We start from the raw sequence: 18,377 nt of genomic DNA, 5'->3' as shown, positions 1-18,377 counted from the left end.
AGGAACTTAAAGATGAAATTAAAAAAACTAATGAGAAATTGGATGAATTTCAAAAACAACTTTTGATTAACAGCCAGCAATCACAGAAAGTGACCGTTAAGGTTGCGGAAATAGAGGGGGAAATGACAACTATGAGCATTAGCTTGCAAGAAGAAAAAAGTAAGCGCAAAGAGAAAGATTCTAGAACTGTAAAGTTGGAAATGGAGATGGCAGCTTATATCCTACATTTTCAAAATATCCCAGAAGAAAAAGGAGAAAATGTAAGTAAGGAAATTAGTGAATATTTGAGTGAAGTAATGGAATCCCTAGCAAAAGAAATTGAACAAAATATAGATTGGGCATGGAGCGTTGCATCTTCATACACAAGGAAACATAAATTACCCAGGGAGATTCATATTAAGTTTATAAGGACCAAAGTGCGAGATACCATCCTAAGCTATACTAAAGGGGAAGATCTAAGCTGGAAAGGCAACAAAATAAGAATTTTGAAAGGAGTTCCTTGGAGTATGAGGCAAAAAAGAAGTGAATACACGAATTTGATGGTATGGCTAAATAAAATGGATATACAATTTCATTGGTTGGTACCAGAAGGTGTATTTTTTATATACCAGGATAAAAGAATTAATATCACATCTATACTTAAAGCACAAGACTTTCTAGAACGATATGCAGATGAAGACCAAGAACCAAGAGTACCAGAGGAAGAGGAAGAAGAGAGAAGGGGAAAAAAAGAAACAAGCAGCAGCAAAAAATCAGAAATTTGGAGAAGATAAAAAAATCAAAACAAGAGCTCAAACACAAAGACAGCTGCAAGAGATACAAGGTAGTAAAGCTCAGAAGGAATAATGGGGGGGAAATGAACTAAAATTGACTTCTATTAATGTAAATGGATTAAATGCCCCTGGAAAAAGAAGAAAAATTGCCTTGCAACTCAAAAAACTACAAGCAGACATAATTTGCCTACAAGAGACCCATATTATTAAGCAAGATGTAAAATACTTACAAAATAAAAAACTAGGAAAATTATATGCTGCGACTGATCAAAAAAAGAAGAAGGGGTGTAGCAGTTTATGTCAAAGAGACAACAGATTTGGGACTTCTCTTTTCTTCAGAAGATGGGAGAAATTCAGCATAATGGTAAAAAAATAATGCTGGTAAATATTTATGCACCAAATGAACAACAAGAGAAATTTTTTAAGAATCTGCATGATAAAATAATTGAGTTTGACTACCAAGAACATAGTTTAATTGGAGATTTCAATGCTGTATTTGATGGAGGTATACACAGGAAATCTGGGAAAATAACAATGAAGAAAAAGAAAAGCAATCAACTTCCCAAAACATTGTTGAGACTGGTGAAAGAATTAAGTTTATTAGACTGCTGGAGAATGAGAAATATAAAGACTTTACTTACTATTCAGAAGTACATGACTCTTGGTCTAGAATCAATATGTGCTGGCTTTCAACAACCTTGATTAAGGAACTGGGGGAAGCTGAGATTTTGCCCAGAACCTTTGCCTATCATAACCCATTTCAAATGAAATTTAAGAGCTATAATAAGACTTTTAGATGGTTGCTAAATTTACAGATATTAAAAGAAGAGAGTTTTTAGTAGAAGCCAAAAAAGAAATCATAATGTTTTTTGAACAAAATTTGAAAGAAGATACACCAAGACAGATAATTTGGGATGCCTCTAAAGCTTTTTTTAGAGGCATTACAATTCGATATTCAGCAAAACAGAGAAGAGAAAAAAACAAAGAATATGAAACACTGACAGGAAAACTGGAAGTACAAGAAAAAGAATTTAGGATAAATTTGAAACAGGAGACGAAAACTAAAATACAGATTTTGCAGCATCAAATAAATTTGTTGTTGATGGAAGATGTAGAACGAAAATTGAAATGGGCAAGACAATCCTTTTTTGAAAATGCAAATAAAGTGAGTAGATGGTTGGCTTATAGACTGAAAAAAGAAAGAGAGAAGAAAGTACTAACAGCCTTGAAGGATGAAAACAATGTAGAGCAATATAAACGTAACCAAACTGAACAAATTGTAAAAACTTTCTATGGAATCTTATACAAAAAACACGAAGGTTAGAGTCCCTACAAGAAGACTATATTAAGGAAACCAAGAAAGAGGATTTTTCAAAAGAACATCAAATAATATTGAATAATCCAATAACAGTCCAAGAGATTATTGATGTAATTAAAGAACAGAAAAATAATAAAACACCAGGCCAGATGGACTACCGGCAGAATTCCATAAAATTTTTGAAGATGTTTTATTATTACCATATAAAATACTACTAGAAAAAAATAACGTTGACATTGGAAATACCAGCCTCATGGGAAGAGGCAACAATATCCATAATACATAAAAAGGGAAGAGATTCGAAAGATATTAGAAATTATAGACCCATCTCATTATTAAATGTGGATTACAAAATTTTTGCATCTTCAAGATTGAAGAAAGTTTTGATGAGTACAATAAATGAAGACCAAATGGGATTTTTTTCCAAAGAGGCAGATGAGAAATAATATGAGAACAATATTGAATGCCTTTGAGTACTAGCAACAATATCCAGATAAACAGGCGGCTTTTATTTTTTTAAATGCAGAAAAAGCCTTTGATAATGTAAACTGGACATTTACAATGAAATGTTTGGAGAGGATAGGCTGCGGTAATCAATTTAAGCAATGGGTACAAGCTATCTACACAGAACAGAAGGCAAGAATTATGGTGAATGGAGCATTGACAGATCAAATTAAGATTGAAAAGAGAACAAGGCAAGGCTGTCCGCTGTCACCTTTGCTTTTTATTTTGATGTTGGAATATTTAAATGAACAAATATGGTATAATAAAGAAATAAAAGGAATTAAAATAAGGGGGGAATCCTATAAACTTCAAGTGTTTGCTGATGACTTGGTTTTTATATTGGAAGAGCCATTAACATCTATAAAAAGACAAGGAGAAATTTGAGAAATTTGAAGCAGTCGCAGGTTTTAAAGTGAATTATAAGAAAACTAAATTTTTAGCGAAAAATATGACAGAAATTCAGATTAAAGAATTAGAAGAAATATCGGGCTATGGATAAATAAAATTAAATATTTGGGAATATATATAACAGCCGGAGCAAACACATTGAAAACAGATAACTATGATAAATTGTTAAAAGAAATCAAATATGACTTGGAGAAATGGCAAAACTTACAAATTTCATTAATGGGAAGAATTTCAACGATTAAAATCAATATATTACCAAAAGTATTGTTTTTATTTCAAATGATACCTATTCCACTGTCTAAAATATTTTTTTCAACAATTAAATAAAATGATTTCTATGTTTATATGGCAGAACAAAAAACCCAGAATTAAACTAAAAGCATTGCAGGATGCCAAACAGCAAGATGGCTTTGCTTTACCAGACTGGCAGATGTATTGTAAAGCATGTACATTACTGTGGGCCAAAGAATGGATTACTTTAAAGAATAAAAAGTTACTAATTTTGGAAGGCTTTGACTTAACAAGTGGTTGGCATTCATATCTTTGGTATCAAAATGTTTCAGCGAAGAATGTATTTAATGCTCATGAAATTAGACGATCAAAATACCTAACTTGGAAGTGGGTAAAACCCCAAATATACAAACATATTCTGAAATGGATATCACCTCTGGAAGCATTGAGCCAACCAAAACTATTAAATTTTGAAAAAATTCTTACATATGAGAAGATACTAGATGAGACTGATAGTTTAAGAATAGAAGAACATAAAACGTTAGATTGGTGGACGAAAATACAATTAAAATCCAGATATATGAAAGACAAAGAAATGGGTTTTGCAAAACAGAAAAATGAATTCGACCAAATTATAACAGAACCAGAAGAAAAAAAGGGTCAGCCATAGCTCTTGAAGAGCTATCCCTGAAAGGGCAGCTTCTATGAGAGCTCTCTCAGCCCCACCTATCTCATAGGATGTCTGTTGTGGGGGAGGAAGATAAAAGGAGATAGTAAGCTGCTCTGAGACTCTGAGGTTCAGAGTGAAGGGCAGGGTATTAATTCGATTTCTTCTTCTTCTTGTCTGTAGGAAATGTCCACCCTGCTTTTTTGGCCTCTTGAAGCTCTATAGCCTGTGACTGTGTGACTATGGCTTGGGTATGGCTGTGACTGCCCATTGTTCTTCTCCAGCCAGATTCATCTACATCCCTCCCCCACCCTTAATTTACTGCATTTCTATGGCACTGACAGGATCTGAGGTGATGCCTCCCAATTTTCCTCCTGCTATTTAGCAAATAGGCTCTTGTAGCCTGTTAGGGGCTGGATGCTTCCCTTGACTCAATTTGGCACTGGACAGGATACCTAAACACAGACAGAGGCCCTGTTCACCAGACTCAGGATATCCTGGAATTGGAGAGGGTTGGATTAAAAGGAGGGAACCATGGCATGACTACCACAGTGGGATATAACTGGCAGAGTAAGCGCCTTTTGGGACAGGAGAGACTGGTGAGAAGCAAGAGGGGGCAACTTTGGAAGCCCCCGGCAGTAAGAAAATGGGACTGACTTCTGGGGGAGGAAAATGCTGAGCTGAACTGCTTCTCACATCGGGAGCAGGCTGGAACTTCTGTTCGGGGTAGTGAAAGGCAAATTAATGCCTACTGCCTACTTTTCTCAGAGATTAGTCCAAGATATATGAATAGGAAACTTTGATGAGATTTACCTTGGCTAAAAGGGAGTCCTGGGGGCGGGGGCTTCTTTGAGGCTTTGAGGGGTCTCAGGGAAGAGTTGCATATTCATCGTCTGCAGAAGTTCTCAGAGTCATTTATTAGACATAAACTCGACAGGATCCCTACTGGAGGGGCATTTTCCATCAGCGCTCAAAGAGGCGGTGGTCCGTCCCCTCTTGAAGAAAACAACGTTAGATCTGACCGAATTGGCACACTATCGGCCGGTATCGAATTTGCCCTTTTTGGGCAAACTTATAGAGAGGGCAGCGGCGTTGCAGCTACAGAGCTTCCTGGAGGATGCTTCTGTCCTTGACCCCTACCAGTCTGGTTTCCGCCCGGGCCACGGGACGGAGACGGTGCTGGTCGCCCTGGTGGATGACCTTCGGCGACATCTGGATCAAGGCGGCTCGGCGGTGCTGATGTTGTTGGACCTATCGGCAGCGTTCGATATGGTCGACCATCGGCTTCTGGCGTGCCGCCTTGCCGACGCAGGGATTCAGGGGTTGGCCTTGCAATGGCTTTCCTCTTTCCTTGACGGTCGGGGACAAAGGGTGGCGATTGGGGAGGAACTGTCCCGGAGACACATGCTTGATTGTGGGGTGCCTCAAGGGGCGGTGCTTTCCCCGATGTTATTTAACATCTATATGCGCCCCCTTGCCCAGATGGCCCGAGGGTAAGGGCTGGGTTGCCATCAATATGCTGATGACACCCAGCTCTATCTGCTTATGGACGGCCGGCCCGCCTGCGCCCCAGAAAATCTGGACCGGGCGTTACAGGCAGTGGCTAGGTGGCTTAGGCTGAGCGGGCTGAAGCTGAACCCGGTGAAGACAGAGGTCCTTTGCTTGGGTCGCTGCGGCCCGGGAAGAGAAATCCCCCTGCCAGTTTTTGACGGCGCTCCGCTAACAGCGTCGGGCAGGGTTAAGAGCCTGGGGGTGCTGTTGGAGCCTTCACTGACGATGGAGGCTCAGATAGCAGCCACTGCCAAGTCCTCTTTTTTTCATCTTAGGCGGGCGAGGCAGTTGGCCCCCTTCCTGGAACGTGACGACCTGGCAACAGAGATTCATGCTACGGTCACCTCGAGGCTGGACTACTGTAATGCCCTCTACATGGGGCTACCCTTGTGCCGGACCCGGAAACTGCAGTTGGTGCAGAACGCTGCTGCCCGGCTGCTATTAGGGCTCCCAAGACGGGAGCACATTCGGCCGGGGCTCCAGGGTCTGCACTGGCTGCCAGTAATATTCCGAGTCCGGTACAAGGTGTTGGTCATTACCTTTAAAGCCCTATATGGCCTAGGACCTGCCTACCTTAGGGACCGTCTCTCCCCACACGTTCCCCAGAGAGTACTATGCTCAGGTTCACAAAACCTGTTGGTAGTCCCCGGGCCAAAGGAGGCCCGTCTAAAAGCCACCAGGGATCGGGCCTTCTCAATAACGGCACCTTATTGGTGGAACCAGCTGCCGGAAGAGGTGCGGGCCCTGCGGGATCTAGGGCAATTCCGCAGGGCCTGTAAGACACCCCTCTTCCGGCAGGCCTATAACATTAACTGACAATGAAAATATCTTGGATGGAACAAAATGCATCTATAGACCGCCGGTTTTATTCTATCTTGTTTTTATTAATTCATGGTTTAATTGTATTTTAATTGTATTTTTAAATGTTTTAAACTGAAGTGTTTGAATTATTATGCTGTAAGCCGCCCTGAGACACTTAGGTGAGAAGGGCGGGGTATAAATCCTAATATAAATAAATAAATAAATAAACCTTCTTGGACATTGCTAAACATTTAAAGCTTTGCAAGACCAGTGGAAACTTGGATAATTGGAAGAAAAGGTACAGATAATTGTTTTTCATTCTGGGACTATTTATAGCTTAAAGAGACAAAGTTAAAAGGTGGAAAAAGGAAATTCAGAGAGTTTTGAAGAAGAGGGAAGAAAGAGGTGAAATTTGGACTTTACAAATATAATGGACAGTGTTGAAAACTGCTAAAAAGTGGAAAAGAATTTATTGTTATGTCTACTTGCGGTTTTGGAAGAAAAAAGCACATCGTCATATTGGCATAGAACTGCAGCACATCTGAGCAAGACAGGAAATACGTCAAAGCATCGTGAGATCTCCTTTCCAGTGTGAATGTGACTACGTGGAAGTAGTGGAAAGAAAACCTACTCTAGGAATATATACCATTGAGAAACATCGGTGGCCATTGCTGGGAGGACTAAATAAAAATAATATTTTAAATGAATTCGGGACATTAAAAACTGTTGGAATTAAGTGAAAAAAGGGTAAGAAGATAAATACTATTGGTCATATTATTTGTGTGGTCCTCAGAAATTTTTAAAAAGGGTAAAAAAATTGCGAGGAGCAGTAAGAAGTTGCGACCGCCATTTTGGAAGATTTAAAAACTTTAAAAATAAATATCTTGACTTTGGGAGCTTCGAGGATGGAAAAATTGGGCTTGTTATAAAGGGCAAGTCCTACTCTTTTGAACCTGATAGTCAAATTGAAATTTGGTGAGGTCAAAAATTTCATTGTTTCTTAAGGGTTTAAAAGTTTTAAAAATTAATATCTTGGTCAAGGAAGCTCCAAGGATGGTGAAATTAGGTTTGTTATAAACAGCAAGTTTTAATCTTTTGAATCTGACAGTTAAATTTGAAATCTGTGAGAAAAAATTTCTTGGTGCTTTTAAATGTCTGAACACAAGCAGCCCCGAACAAGGGCTGCTTAATTGGAAAAAATGCAAGATCAATTAGATGCTATGGAGGCCAGAATGATGAGAGGGGTGAGAGAGATGATAAATGAGTCGAAAACAGAAATTATTGCATAGATTAAAAAAGATATGGAAGATCTCAGAAAGGAAACTGAGGAGACATCTAAGAAAGTGCAGGAGGTAGAAGGCAAAATGAAAGTATATGATTCCACCTTGTTGAAAATGCAAGAAAAAGTGATAATCCATGACTGCAAATTGATGGAGACTCAGATACGTCTGAGAGGAGTACCTGAAGAGGAAGATGGTGATTTAAAAGGTTACATAATTAAAATAATTGCAGAATTTTTAGATGAAGACCCTGAAGAGACTAAAAACATGTATGATTATATGTATAGAGTGAATTCACTTTTTGCCAAGAAAAATAATTTACCAAGAGACATTGTTATAAGATATATGACAAAGGAAATGGTGGGAAGGATCATGAACAAAAACTTTGAAAAGACATTGATAGTGGGAGGTAGTAAAGTGAGAATTATGAAAGAGCTGCCAAGGCAAGTGATAAATGATAGGAGAACATACAAAAAGCTGACAGAAAAATTAAGAGACAATGGGATGAGATTTAGATGGATAATACCTGAAGGTTTGAGCTTTAAACTCCAGGGGAAGAGAATTACAATTACAAATGCCAAGGAACTGCGTAGATTTTTTGAAGAAAATAAAAAATTTGCACTATGATGGATTACAAATTATTGTCTTGGAATGTTAATGGACTAAATTCACCACAAAATAGAAGGGCAACATTTCATTGGATTAAAAAAACAAAATTGTAATATAATTTGTTTGCAAGAAGTGCATATTAAACAAAAGGATTATAAATTTTTATGGAACAAACAATTGGGAGTAGAATTTTTTTCATTAGCTGAACAGAAGAAAAGAGGAGTGGTTTTGTATATTAAACAAGAATTGGAGCCAAAATTAGTGTTTAAAGATAAAGATGGAAGATTTGTAGCAGTAGAGACAATGTTAAATGGGGAAAAATCGTTGTTATTGGGATTATATGCGCCTAATGGTATAAAGGATGCTTTTTAAAAAGACATCACACAACAGCTTGATGAACTGACTTATGACCAAGTTTTAATAATGGGAGACATTAATGGAACAGTTAAGAACTCATTGGATAGCGCTGGAGAGAAAAAAAAATAGTAAAGGAAAATTGCCAAGGTCTTTTTTTGAATTGGTTAAGCAAGAAAATCTGGAAGATATATGGAGGAAGTTTAACCCTGAAGTTCGGGACTATACTTTTTTTTCCAGCAAGACATAAAACTTTTTCTAGAATTGACATGCTGTGGGGAACTAAAGATTTAGGTCTTATAACAAGGAAGAGAGAGATTTTACCTAAAATTGGGGCTGATCATAACCCAATAATGTGGATTACAAAATTGTCCAAGAAATTGAGAAGATGGAGATTGAATGAAGATTTGCTACAGAATAAAGAAACAGTGACATACCTAGAAAACGAAGCTAAAGCTTTTTTCCAAATGGATGATACAGAGGATATTGATTTTCAGATGGTCTGGGATGCTTATAAAGCAGTAATGAGAGGAGTGTTGATTACTTTGAATAATAAAGATAAGAGAATGAAAGAAAAACAGTTATTGGGCACTCAAAATGAAATAAAAAGGAAGAGGGGCTGAGAAAAAGACCGGGGAAAAAGAAAATCTTAAGGGAAATTACAATATTACAAACTCAACTGAGATATTTGTTAAACAAAGAAGTGGAATGGAGTTTGAAAAGACTTCAGCAGAAATCCTTTGAGGGAGCAAATAAACCGGGAAAATATTTGGCTTGGCAATTGAAGAAAAAGAGAGAAAATAGAATTATCAATAGAGTTGTGGTGGATGGAAGAGAAGTGGTTACTCAAGAAGGAATAAAAAGAGAGTTTTTTAAGTACTATGCCAAATTGTTTAAAGGTACTAAAATAAAGAAAGAGAAGATAGATGAGTATTTACAAAAGATAAAAATAGAGCCCTTAACTGAAAATATGTAAAAAGTTTTGAATGATCCTATTAAAAAAATAGAAACTGAAGCAGCAATTAATGCAATGAAAAATGGAAAAGCACCTGGGCCAGATGGATATACAGCTAAATATTTTAAAATTTTTAAAGATGAATTAATACCAGAACTGCAGAAGTTGATGAATATGATAAGAATAAAGGGGAATGTACCAAACACATGGAAAGAAGCTGTCATTTCGTTGATACATAAGGAAGATAGAGATGTCACAAATGTAAAAAATTACAGACCAATTTCGCTACTAAACAATGACTATAAAATATTTACAAGAATCTTGGCAGAACGGCTTAAACAACATTTGATAAACTTTATAAAGGAAGATCAAGCAGGGTTTCTTCCCAAAAGACAAATAAGAGATAATATTAGAACTGTTGTAAATATTGTAGAATACTATGAAAGACATCAAGAAAAAGAAGTAGCATTATTCTTTGCAGATGCAGAGAAAGCATTTGACAATTTAAATTGGGACTTTATGTTTGGAGTAATGGAAAAAATGGAGATGGGAGAAAGTTTTATAAGAATGATAAAACCAATATATTCGGAACAAAGTGCAAGGTTGTGTATAAATGCAGATCTTACAGAATATATGAAAATTAGCAAAGGTACTAGACAAGGACGTCCGCTTTCACCATTGTTGTTTATAATGACTCTTGAAATATTATTGATGCAGATCCAAGAAGAAAAAGATATAGAAGGTTTAAGAATAAAAGGTCTTACTTATAAATACAGAGCTTTTGCTGATGATATAATGTTCATAAATGAATGGATAAAATACAAGAAATATGGAGATGAGAGAAAACCGTTATGGATAGTGCCAGCCGAAGTGATAAAAATAACAGTTGAGACGGGTGAAGAAAAGTGGCTGTCATATAATCAATTATTAAAAATACAAAGTGGCAAGATAGAACTGAAAACTGCAGAAGAGTTGAATAATAAATATGATTGATTTCAAATGCAACAAATAAAGAACTTAGTGGACAATGATATTAAAACTGAAGGAATAAGAAAAGAGCAAACAGAAATGGAAAAAGTTCTGCTTGGAGACAATGATAAATTAATCTCAAAATATATAAATTACTTCTACAATGGTCTACAGAAGATGAAGTAGTGAAATCTCAAATGTTCAAATGGGCAATTTATTTACATTAATACAGATGGAAATTTGGGAATATTTGTGGAAGAAATACAGATGGAAATTTGGGAATATTTGTGGAAGAAATACAGATGGAAACTTGGGAATATTTGTGGAAGAACTCTATGAAACCTTCAACATGTTAAAGAAAATTGTTTTAAGATGATGTATAGATGGTATATGACTCCTAAAAAATTAGCAAAGATGAATAACAAGATGCTAGACAGATGATGGAAATGTAAAAAGCATGAAGGTTCTTTCTACCATATGTGGTGGACTTGTAAAAAAGCAAAGCTGTATTGGCAAATGATTCAACAAGACATTTCTAGGATATTGGGATATGAAGTAGTGAAAGCTGCAGAGACTTTCTTACTGGGATTACAAATGGAAAAATTTCCAAAAGAAGATAGAACTTTAATTTGGTGCTTTCAGCTGCTAGGACATTGTATGTGCAGTTGTGGAAGCAAGAAAAAATACCAGAGAAATGGGATTTGATTATAAAAGTTATGACATGGAGTGAAATGGACAAATTAACAAGAACATTAAGAGACTATGATTTAGAAGTTTTTAAGACGGAGTGGAAGAAGTTTAGAAGATATGTAGAAAAAGAATGGAAAATAAAAGGACATTGGACAATTCTTGATAATGACTAAGTTTTAAAAAGAAGAATATAATTTTTATTTTAAGTTAAGGGTACCTTTAATATTTGTTTTCTTTAAGTAAATAACACTGGCGGTGGTCAAGTAACGGGGGGAGGGGCGGGCGGAAAGTAATATATGGGGTAGATAATCTTTTTTTTAAAAAAAAAGATGTACGATATAGCTATAGATTTATTGCCATATGTTACCAATAAGAATTGTTTTAATCGTGAAAATGGGACAGATGAACAAGAGGTGGATGCTTTGAAGCTGTCTGTAAAGAGTGGATCCTGCCACTCCAACCCTTACAACCTGTGCTATAGAGCTACCTGCTGAAGCATACATGTAACGGTGCCTGCGTGGCTGCAGTTTTTGTACTAATCAGGGATTACCTGATGGGGTTCCACCACATGACCCAAGAAGTTTATCATAAAATACCAGCCCTACAGAGCCTGGATTTGCAAACTGCCGCCTCAGGTTTTACTCAGAATAATTCTGGCATCAATTAATGTGCTCTTTAATGATAATATCTTTTTAATTATAACGTTAAAATAGTTTCAGAGGGAAGCCGTGCTGGTCTGTAGTAGATGAGCGAGATTTGAGTCCAGTAGCACCTTAGAGACCAACAGGATTTTCAGACTATGAGCTTTAAGAGGTTCCTTTGTGAGGTACAGGTAGGAATGAAGATCCATGAATCCTTATATCCCAGTCCGAAGGTGAGAGGAGTACAGCAAAGAAAGGAGTCAGAATGCAGAGGTATGAGGCAAAATGTAATCTGCTTGATTAGTGCAGAAAATTAGCATCTGTAGTGAGGAAAGAATCCTATGCCCCAGTCATCCGTGCGGGGATTTGAGAATGAACTCAAATTCAGTGATCTCACTCTGCAATCTCCCCTTGAAGCCTCTTTGCTTGAAGACTGTCACAGTATTTAAGAGCTCAATATTTTCAGTGGTATAAAGTTTAACTTGATATCCAGATATGTTTGTAGTACTACCTGTTGCAACACTTTGAGAGTTTTTCTGTTCAAATAATACACTTGATAGTGTTTTGCAAAATAATTTGTTTTCTACTTCAACTACTGTTTTCTGTCTTCCAGATGACAAAAATTATGGTACTTGTGCTAAGATATAGCATAGGGGCAGCGCTTAGCAACTGTCTCTCATATATATATATATATATATAGCAACTGGGAATATTTGCTATTTTTCTTATAAAAAGATATTTATACTTTTAAATTCCATAAATATGCCAAATAGTTAGGGTTGCCAGGTGCCTCCTGGCCACCAGTGGGGGACGGGGTTGCCAGATCCAGGTTGGCAAGCTGTTGGAGATTTGGGGATGGAGCCTGGGGAGGATAGGGACCTCAGTGGGGTCAAATGCCAGAGAGTTCACCCTCCAAAGTATTGATTTTCTCCAAGAGAACTGATCTTTATAGTCTAGAGAAGAGTTGTAATTCCAGGGGATCCCCAAGTCCCACCTGGAGGATGGCATCCCTAGAAATAGTACATTTTTGTATGCTAAATTATAACGGATACATTTAATGTTGTTAAATCAGTAAAATTAGTGATAATGGGAAAGCAAAGACAGCATACATTACAATATTCCCCAAAATGTTTGTTTTCCTCTGGGAAAAAAAACCCTCCCCCCCCATGACTTCAAAATTTGCAGAAATATTACATATCACCTCCAGCAAAGATAAGACAAACTGTGAATGTATACTGTTGTCGTTCTTTCTGTCTTCTTCCTCCCAATTCCCTGCAGGCCTCCTACTCTTCCTATTCTAAAAGTTAACAGGAAAGTTATGCTTTGGGATTCTTTGTTGTTGTTCATTTTAGTCCCACAGTTCATTGAATTATTGTTTTCTAGATGGTACAATGGTCCTGCATAAAAACACTGAATAACTGTCAGACCAACTATATATATTTTTCCCGTACAAGCATTTATTTAATCTAAATATTGTATTCCATTCATATTCAGAGCTTAATTGTTTTAATATGCATGTAAAGAATATTCACATTAAGACAAAATGTCTCTTTTGGTTTAATATTTGCATTCAATCAGAAAGAGCCCTCATAAATCAGAAAGGCAAGTCCTTCAAAAAAGGTCTGATGCCTCTTTTTTTCCATAGGTAAAGTACAGGAAAGTCCTTTTTAAATGAGGCGTGCAGTTTTAATCAATTGGACCCTAAAATAGAAAGACAAACAGCTGCTGCTTGTTAATTGGAGAATATCTTCACCAATGAGTTCATCATTTATTCACAGCTTTCAATAGAGCCTTCAGTTCCATAAATAAAATTCTTATTGCCACATTAGAAAATGTTGTCCTGCACATCTGCAACCAAATGGCTCGCTTACTATACATGGAGAATTTATTTCAAAAGACAAAAGCATGACCTTCACCTGTTTTCTCCAAGAGAACTGATCTTTATAGTCTAGAGTGAATAATCACATTTATTGTGTTGACATAATTTCAGAGACCTGCTCTGCCAGTTTTGCTTAAGCTTCTCATCTGAAAGTTTTATTTAGAACAGATATAGTTTATGGAGCTGTTTAGATATAAGATATATATAAGACGGCCCCGTGGTGCAGAGTGGTAAAGCAGCAGTACTGTGGTCTGAACTCTCTGCTCACGACCTGAGTTCAATTCCGGCAGACACTAGATTCAGGTAGCCGGCCCAAGGTTGACTCAGCCTTCCTTCCTTCCGAGGTCAGTAAAATGAGTACCCAGCTTGCTGGGGGGAAAGTGTAGATGACTGGGGAAGGCAATGGCAAACCACCCCATAAAAAGTCTGCCGTGAAAACGTTGTGAAAGCAACGTCACCCCAGAGTCGGAAACAACTGGTGCTTGCACAGGGGACCTTTCCTTTTTCTTTCCTTTTTAGATATAAGAAGGGGGGAAAGACTACAGTTTAAATTCAATGCTTCTCTTAGCTTTGACTCCTGTAATCATTGGCTCTTGATCTAAATTAGCTTTTCTTTCCGAATTAGATTTTTCTTCTAAAGCCTAAGTGTGGTCACTATGGGAATAGAATATTCTTACTAGAAAAGAGCTGCAATCAAAGCAAATCCAAAACATTCTTGCAAATACACAGCTGTTTATCAGTGTTCAAAGCATTGTACATTCTTTATTTGTGCAGTTTACCTGATATTTTTTATCATTTCCCTGCTGCAATTACAGGGAGGCAGAGACTGTATGAATTTGTGACTAAAGTTATATTTGAGCCAGGGAATTTTTTATTCACACATTTAGCCATTATGCTGCATCAGCTTTTAAGCCATTTGAACTGCGAACCTTCTTTTTAGAATCAGTATCAGAGATATACACCATGTTTTGGATGCTATTATGATCCACTGTGTATTTTTTGAAAGGTGATTTAGAAGGTTTTTAAATAATCATATATAATCTGGAAAAAATCCAGAATTCAAAGTCACTTTTTAAATAGCTGTCTGCAAAACAATGATACAAGGTTCATTATTCAATTGCAGAATCTGGGAGATACCCAAATGCGGTATCGAAAAATGTAAAATCAGATATTATGCAGTGTTTAATAGCTAACAACTCCAGCAGAATAAATTTTTGCCTGACTTGTTTTGCAAATATTGTCATGCTTTGTTTCCTTCAGGAGAACCAATGAGTGGAGCCCAGCTCCATCGTGCTGTGAGCATGGATGATGTGGATGCAGTTCTTCATATTCTTCAAGGAAAGTGAGAAATAATTCACATTTAAAATATCCATATCTGTGCAATAACAAAGATAATAATGAAAATTGGATGTGCTGTGTCACAACAAGTAGTTTTTCCTGTCATATAAATATTGGATAGCATATTTTATAAGCCAAGAGTGACAAATGGCTTGTTAAAATTTATCATACTACCACACAACTTAGTGATGCATATACTTTGTAATAGGGTAGGTGTGCATGTTGACAGTGGTACCTCAGGCCAGATCGGCAACCAAGGCGCAGGCAGCACTGCTGAGGCAGTGGTGCAGGAGGAGGCAAACAGGCATGGCTTATGCTCATCATTTTCTCCCAGAACTGCACAACAACCAGCTGCATAAGGTGAAACTTTAGATGCTGGAAGAGGGTGCGTACACCTAATACTAGGATTGGGAAAATTGGCAAATACTGATATTAATACCGATACTGGGATTCTGGAGTTATCAGTATTGCTGAATTTATTCAGCTCAATTATACCCTACTCAGCGTAACTGCAGAGAATGAAATGGTTTAAAGTTTAAATCATCCCCCTCTCTGGAATTGCATCACAGAAGCGGTATGCTCCCTTCATTGGAGGCCTAAATTCAGTAGGCAATGTTTAGGAGGAGCTTTCAGGACAGCTGTGGGTGGAAAGAAAAGTCCCTTGCGTAAGTGGAATGAATCTCATGCTATTTATTTACACCTATTTAAAATATTTTTATCCCACTATTCTCCCACACTGGGAATTCAAAAGTGGTTTATAGAGTAAAACAAGTAGGGACCTGCAAGTACCTTGCAGGGAGGGGGCATCCCCCACCTTTGCTTCCTTCCCTCTGCCCTCTTCTTTCACTTTCTCATTCCAAGTCAATACCCCCTTTTTCTTTCCCTTGTCAGACAGAGCCAATCCCCCCTTCTTTCTCTTTCTCTCTCATCAAATCAATCTCCTTTTTTTCTCTTTCCATCAAGTCAATCTCCCCTTCTTTTTCTTTCTTGTGGGAGGGCGGGTGGGGGTGAAAATTAAAGCAAACTACAGGAAGGTTACCAGAAGCAATGAGAAGCAACACTACCTTTAGTCCTCTTATTCAGTGGGCTTACTCCCAGGACATAGGGCTACCAAGCTCCTGATGGAGCCTGGAGATCACCTAGAATTACAACTGTTCTCTGGACTACAGAGATAATTTCCTCTGTACAGAATGGCTTTTTTTGGGTGGGAGATGTGGACTTTACATACCACTGCCCTCCTCAGGATCCACCAAAAATATCCAGGAATTTACCAGCCAGAGTTGTCAGTTTTGCTACAAGAGTAACTGTATTGAAAGCATATTGTCAGCCTTCCCCCCCCCCCCCCAAATACGCATGCACACACACAAGTCCTGTTCACAAGTTACAGTGAACATGCACACAGGGTGTCTTGTTATTTAAATATGCATTGAGTCATTCTCTTGGTAGGAAGTCATGGAACCAGCATTGTGGAGCTGGAGTTGAATGAATGGCTTGCTAGAGAGACCAAGGAAGGAAGGAGGGGGGGGGCTTAAAAGAGGAAATGCTCTTTCCCTGTGTGCGTGGGGGGAGCGGGTTTTACCTTGTGAATTACAAAGGAGAACACAAAGAGCTTCAGATATGCAGCAGAAGGGGAAAGTTTTGCAGTTAGATGGGAACATTTATTTACCAGGATGTGTGTGTGCGTGGTGGGGAAGCTTTTAGATATTGAAATGCTGCTAAAATTTATACAAGCTCCTGCTGCTGAGAGAGAGTCACAGTGGGCTGACAACAGGCAGCCAGCAGGGTCTTCTCCACAGGGGCCTAGTGCACCCCCACTCCTCGTCACCAGCCAAGCCAGGAGCACCTTGACCAGCTAGACTTGCAGGATCATGGCAGACTCAGACAGGTGCCCAGCCCACAAAGGCCAGGAGGCTCTAAATGTGATGCTCAGCCCACAAATGGCTAGTCCTTTTTTTCTGCACCAGGTGTAAGTGGCCCATCTGGAAACTGGCTAGCTGGTAGGGTGTGCCTGCGGCTGGCCAAGGCTTGACGTCTTCCTTTCTCTCCCAATAGCTACCGAGCAGTACAATCCCATGCAGGCTCATGCACATTTTTTAAAATTGGTGAGGGTTATGTCCCATTTGTGGTGCCGCATGGCAGCGTGTATGACTGGAGTCCAGGCCAGCCAGTGAGCACCCCATGACTCTTCTCAACATGCAGCTGCCTGAGTGCAGGGGCGCAGCAGTGCAAGTACAGGGGGAAGCCTATCTAGGAGTGAAGCAGGTGGCCAGTGGCTGCAAACAAGGTTGCGGTCACATTCTGCTCCTCCCACAATCAGTGATGGGCACCCAAATTAGACCCCCTAGAGACTGGTGCCGTAGGCAGCCACCTAAAATGCCTAGTGAAAAGGTTGGGCCTGGTGGCAACGTCTGGAGCCTCTCTCAGTGTTTCCTGCTGCCGCAGCCAGGCCTGGAACCTTTCCCAGTGTTCTCTGCTGCTGCTGCAGCCAAAGGTAAGTTATTGGGGGGGGGGGTTAAACTCCTTTTTTTTGTAAACCTAAAGGGTCACCCAAGTTTGCAGAAAGACCTGTTTGGGGTAAGCGTGCCCCCTATGTCTATTTAGATATATCTATCCACAGACAGAAGACATACTTAGGTATTAGATATATAGATATACATAAATAATAGAAATTTAACAAAAATATACAACCCAGTAGGCCCCCCCAGTCAAATTTAAAACAAGTAATGGAGAAGGAGCAAGCGGTGAAAATGTTTGTCAGACAATAATGAATTGATATTTCTCTTTCAATAAGGCAAGTGATGGTGGATACACTTAATAAATTAGGAAATACAGCTTTGATGGTTGCTTCGCAAAAAGGATATGCCAGGTAATATGACAACTTTTTTACATTTTTCTTATGTAATAGATATTTTTAAACTTTAGTGTTTTATTCAGATCTATAGTATGTTTCATTTTCTGTTCTTCATCATATCATGCATTTAAATCGGAAATGGCCAGGTGATGGCCCATGGTCCAGTTAAGCTCCAGAGAAATTTTATCTGAACATTACTAGTCTTATTAAAAATGCGTTTGATGCAGCAATACTCTTTTGAAGGCATAGCAGAAAATACCAGCGGACTAGTACTTCATTTGGTAGAGGGAAGTGAACATTTTTTGCAGATTCCCCCCCGCCCTTCGCTCTCATTCTCTTTGTGAGGCCAACCTGAACCTCAAGAGCAGAATTTCAAGGGATTCAGTGGGCTGTGGAGGAAGGGGGAAAGTAGAAAGTCCTATCATGCATACTACATTTATCTCACAGTACTTGGATCCAACCAAGTTTTTATTAAATATACACTACACTACACTACACTACACAGTACATAGTATGCAATCATACATTGCTCAGTGAATGCTCAGTGCCAATTTTTTT

The 18,377-nt window shown here is 38.3% G+C and overlaps 1 protein-coding gene across 1 annotated transcript in view; it reads left to right on the top strand.

Moving 5' to 3' along the window:
• Positions 1-18,377, top strand: part of FANK1 (fibronectin type III and ankyrin repeat domains 1) — a 76,646-nt gene that overhangs the window by 33,353 nt on the left and 24,916 nt on the right. The window contains exons 4-5 of the mRNA XM_060241438.1: positions 14,891-14,972; positions 17,760-17,834. Coding sequence (XP_060097421.1) covers positions 14,891-14,972; positions 17,760-17,834 — 157 coding nt within the window. The remainder of the gene's footprint in view (positions 1-14,890; positions 14,973-17,759; positions 17,835-18,377) is intronic.

Source organism: Heteronotia binoei, chromosome 6 (assembly GCF_032191835.1).
Source record: "Heteronotia binoei isolate CCM8104 ecotype False Entrance Well chromosome 6, APGP_CSIRO_Hbin_v1, whole genome shotgun sequence".
Lineage (NCBI taxonomy): Eukaryota > Metazoa > Chordata > Lepidosauria > Squamata > Gekkonidae > Heteronotia > Heteronotia binoei.
The sequence above is the reverse complement of the archived record's forward strand: the minus strand, read 5'-3'. Positions and strand labels throughout refer to the sequence as shown.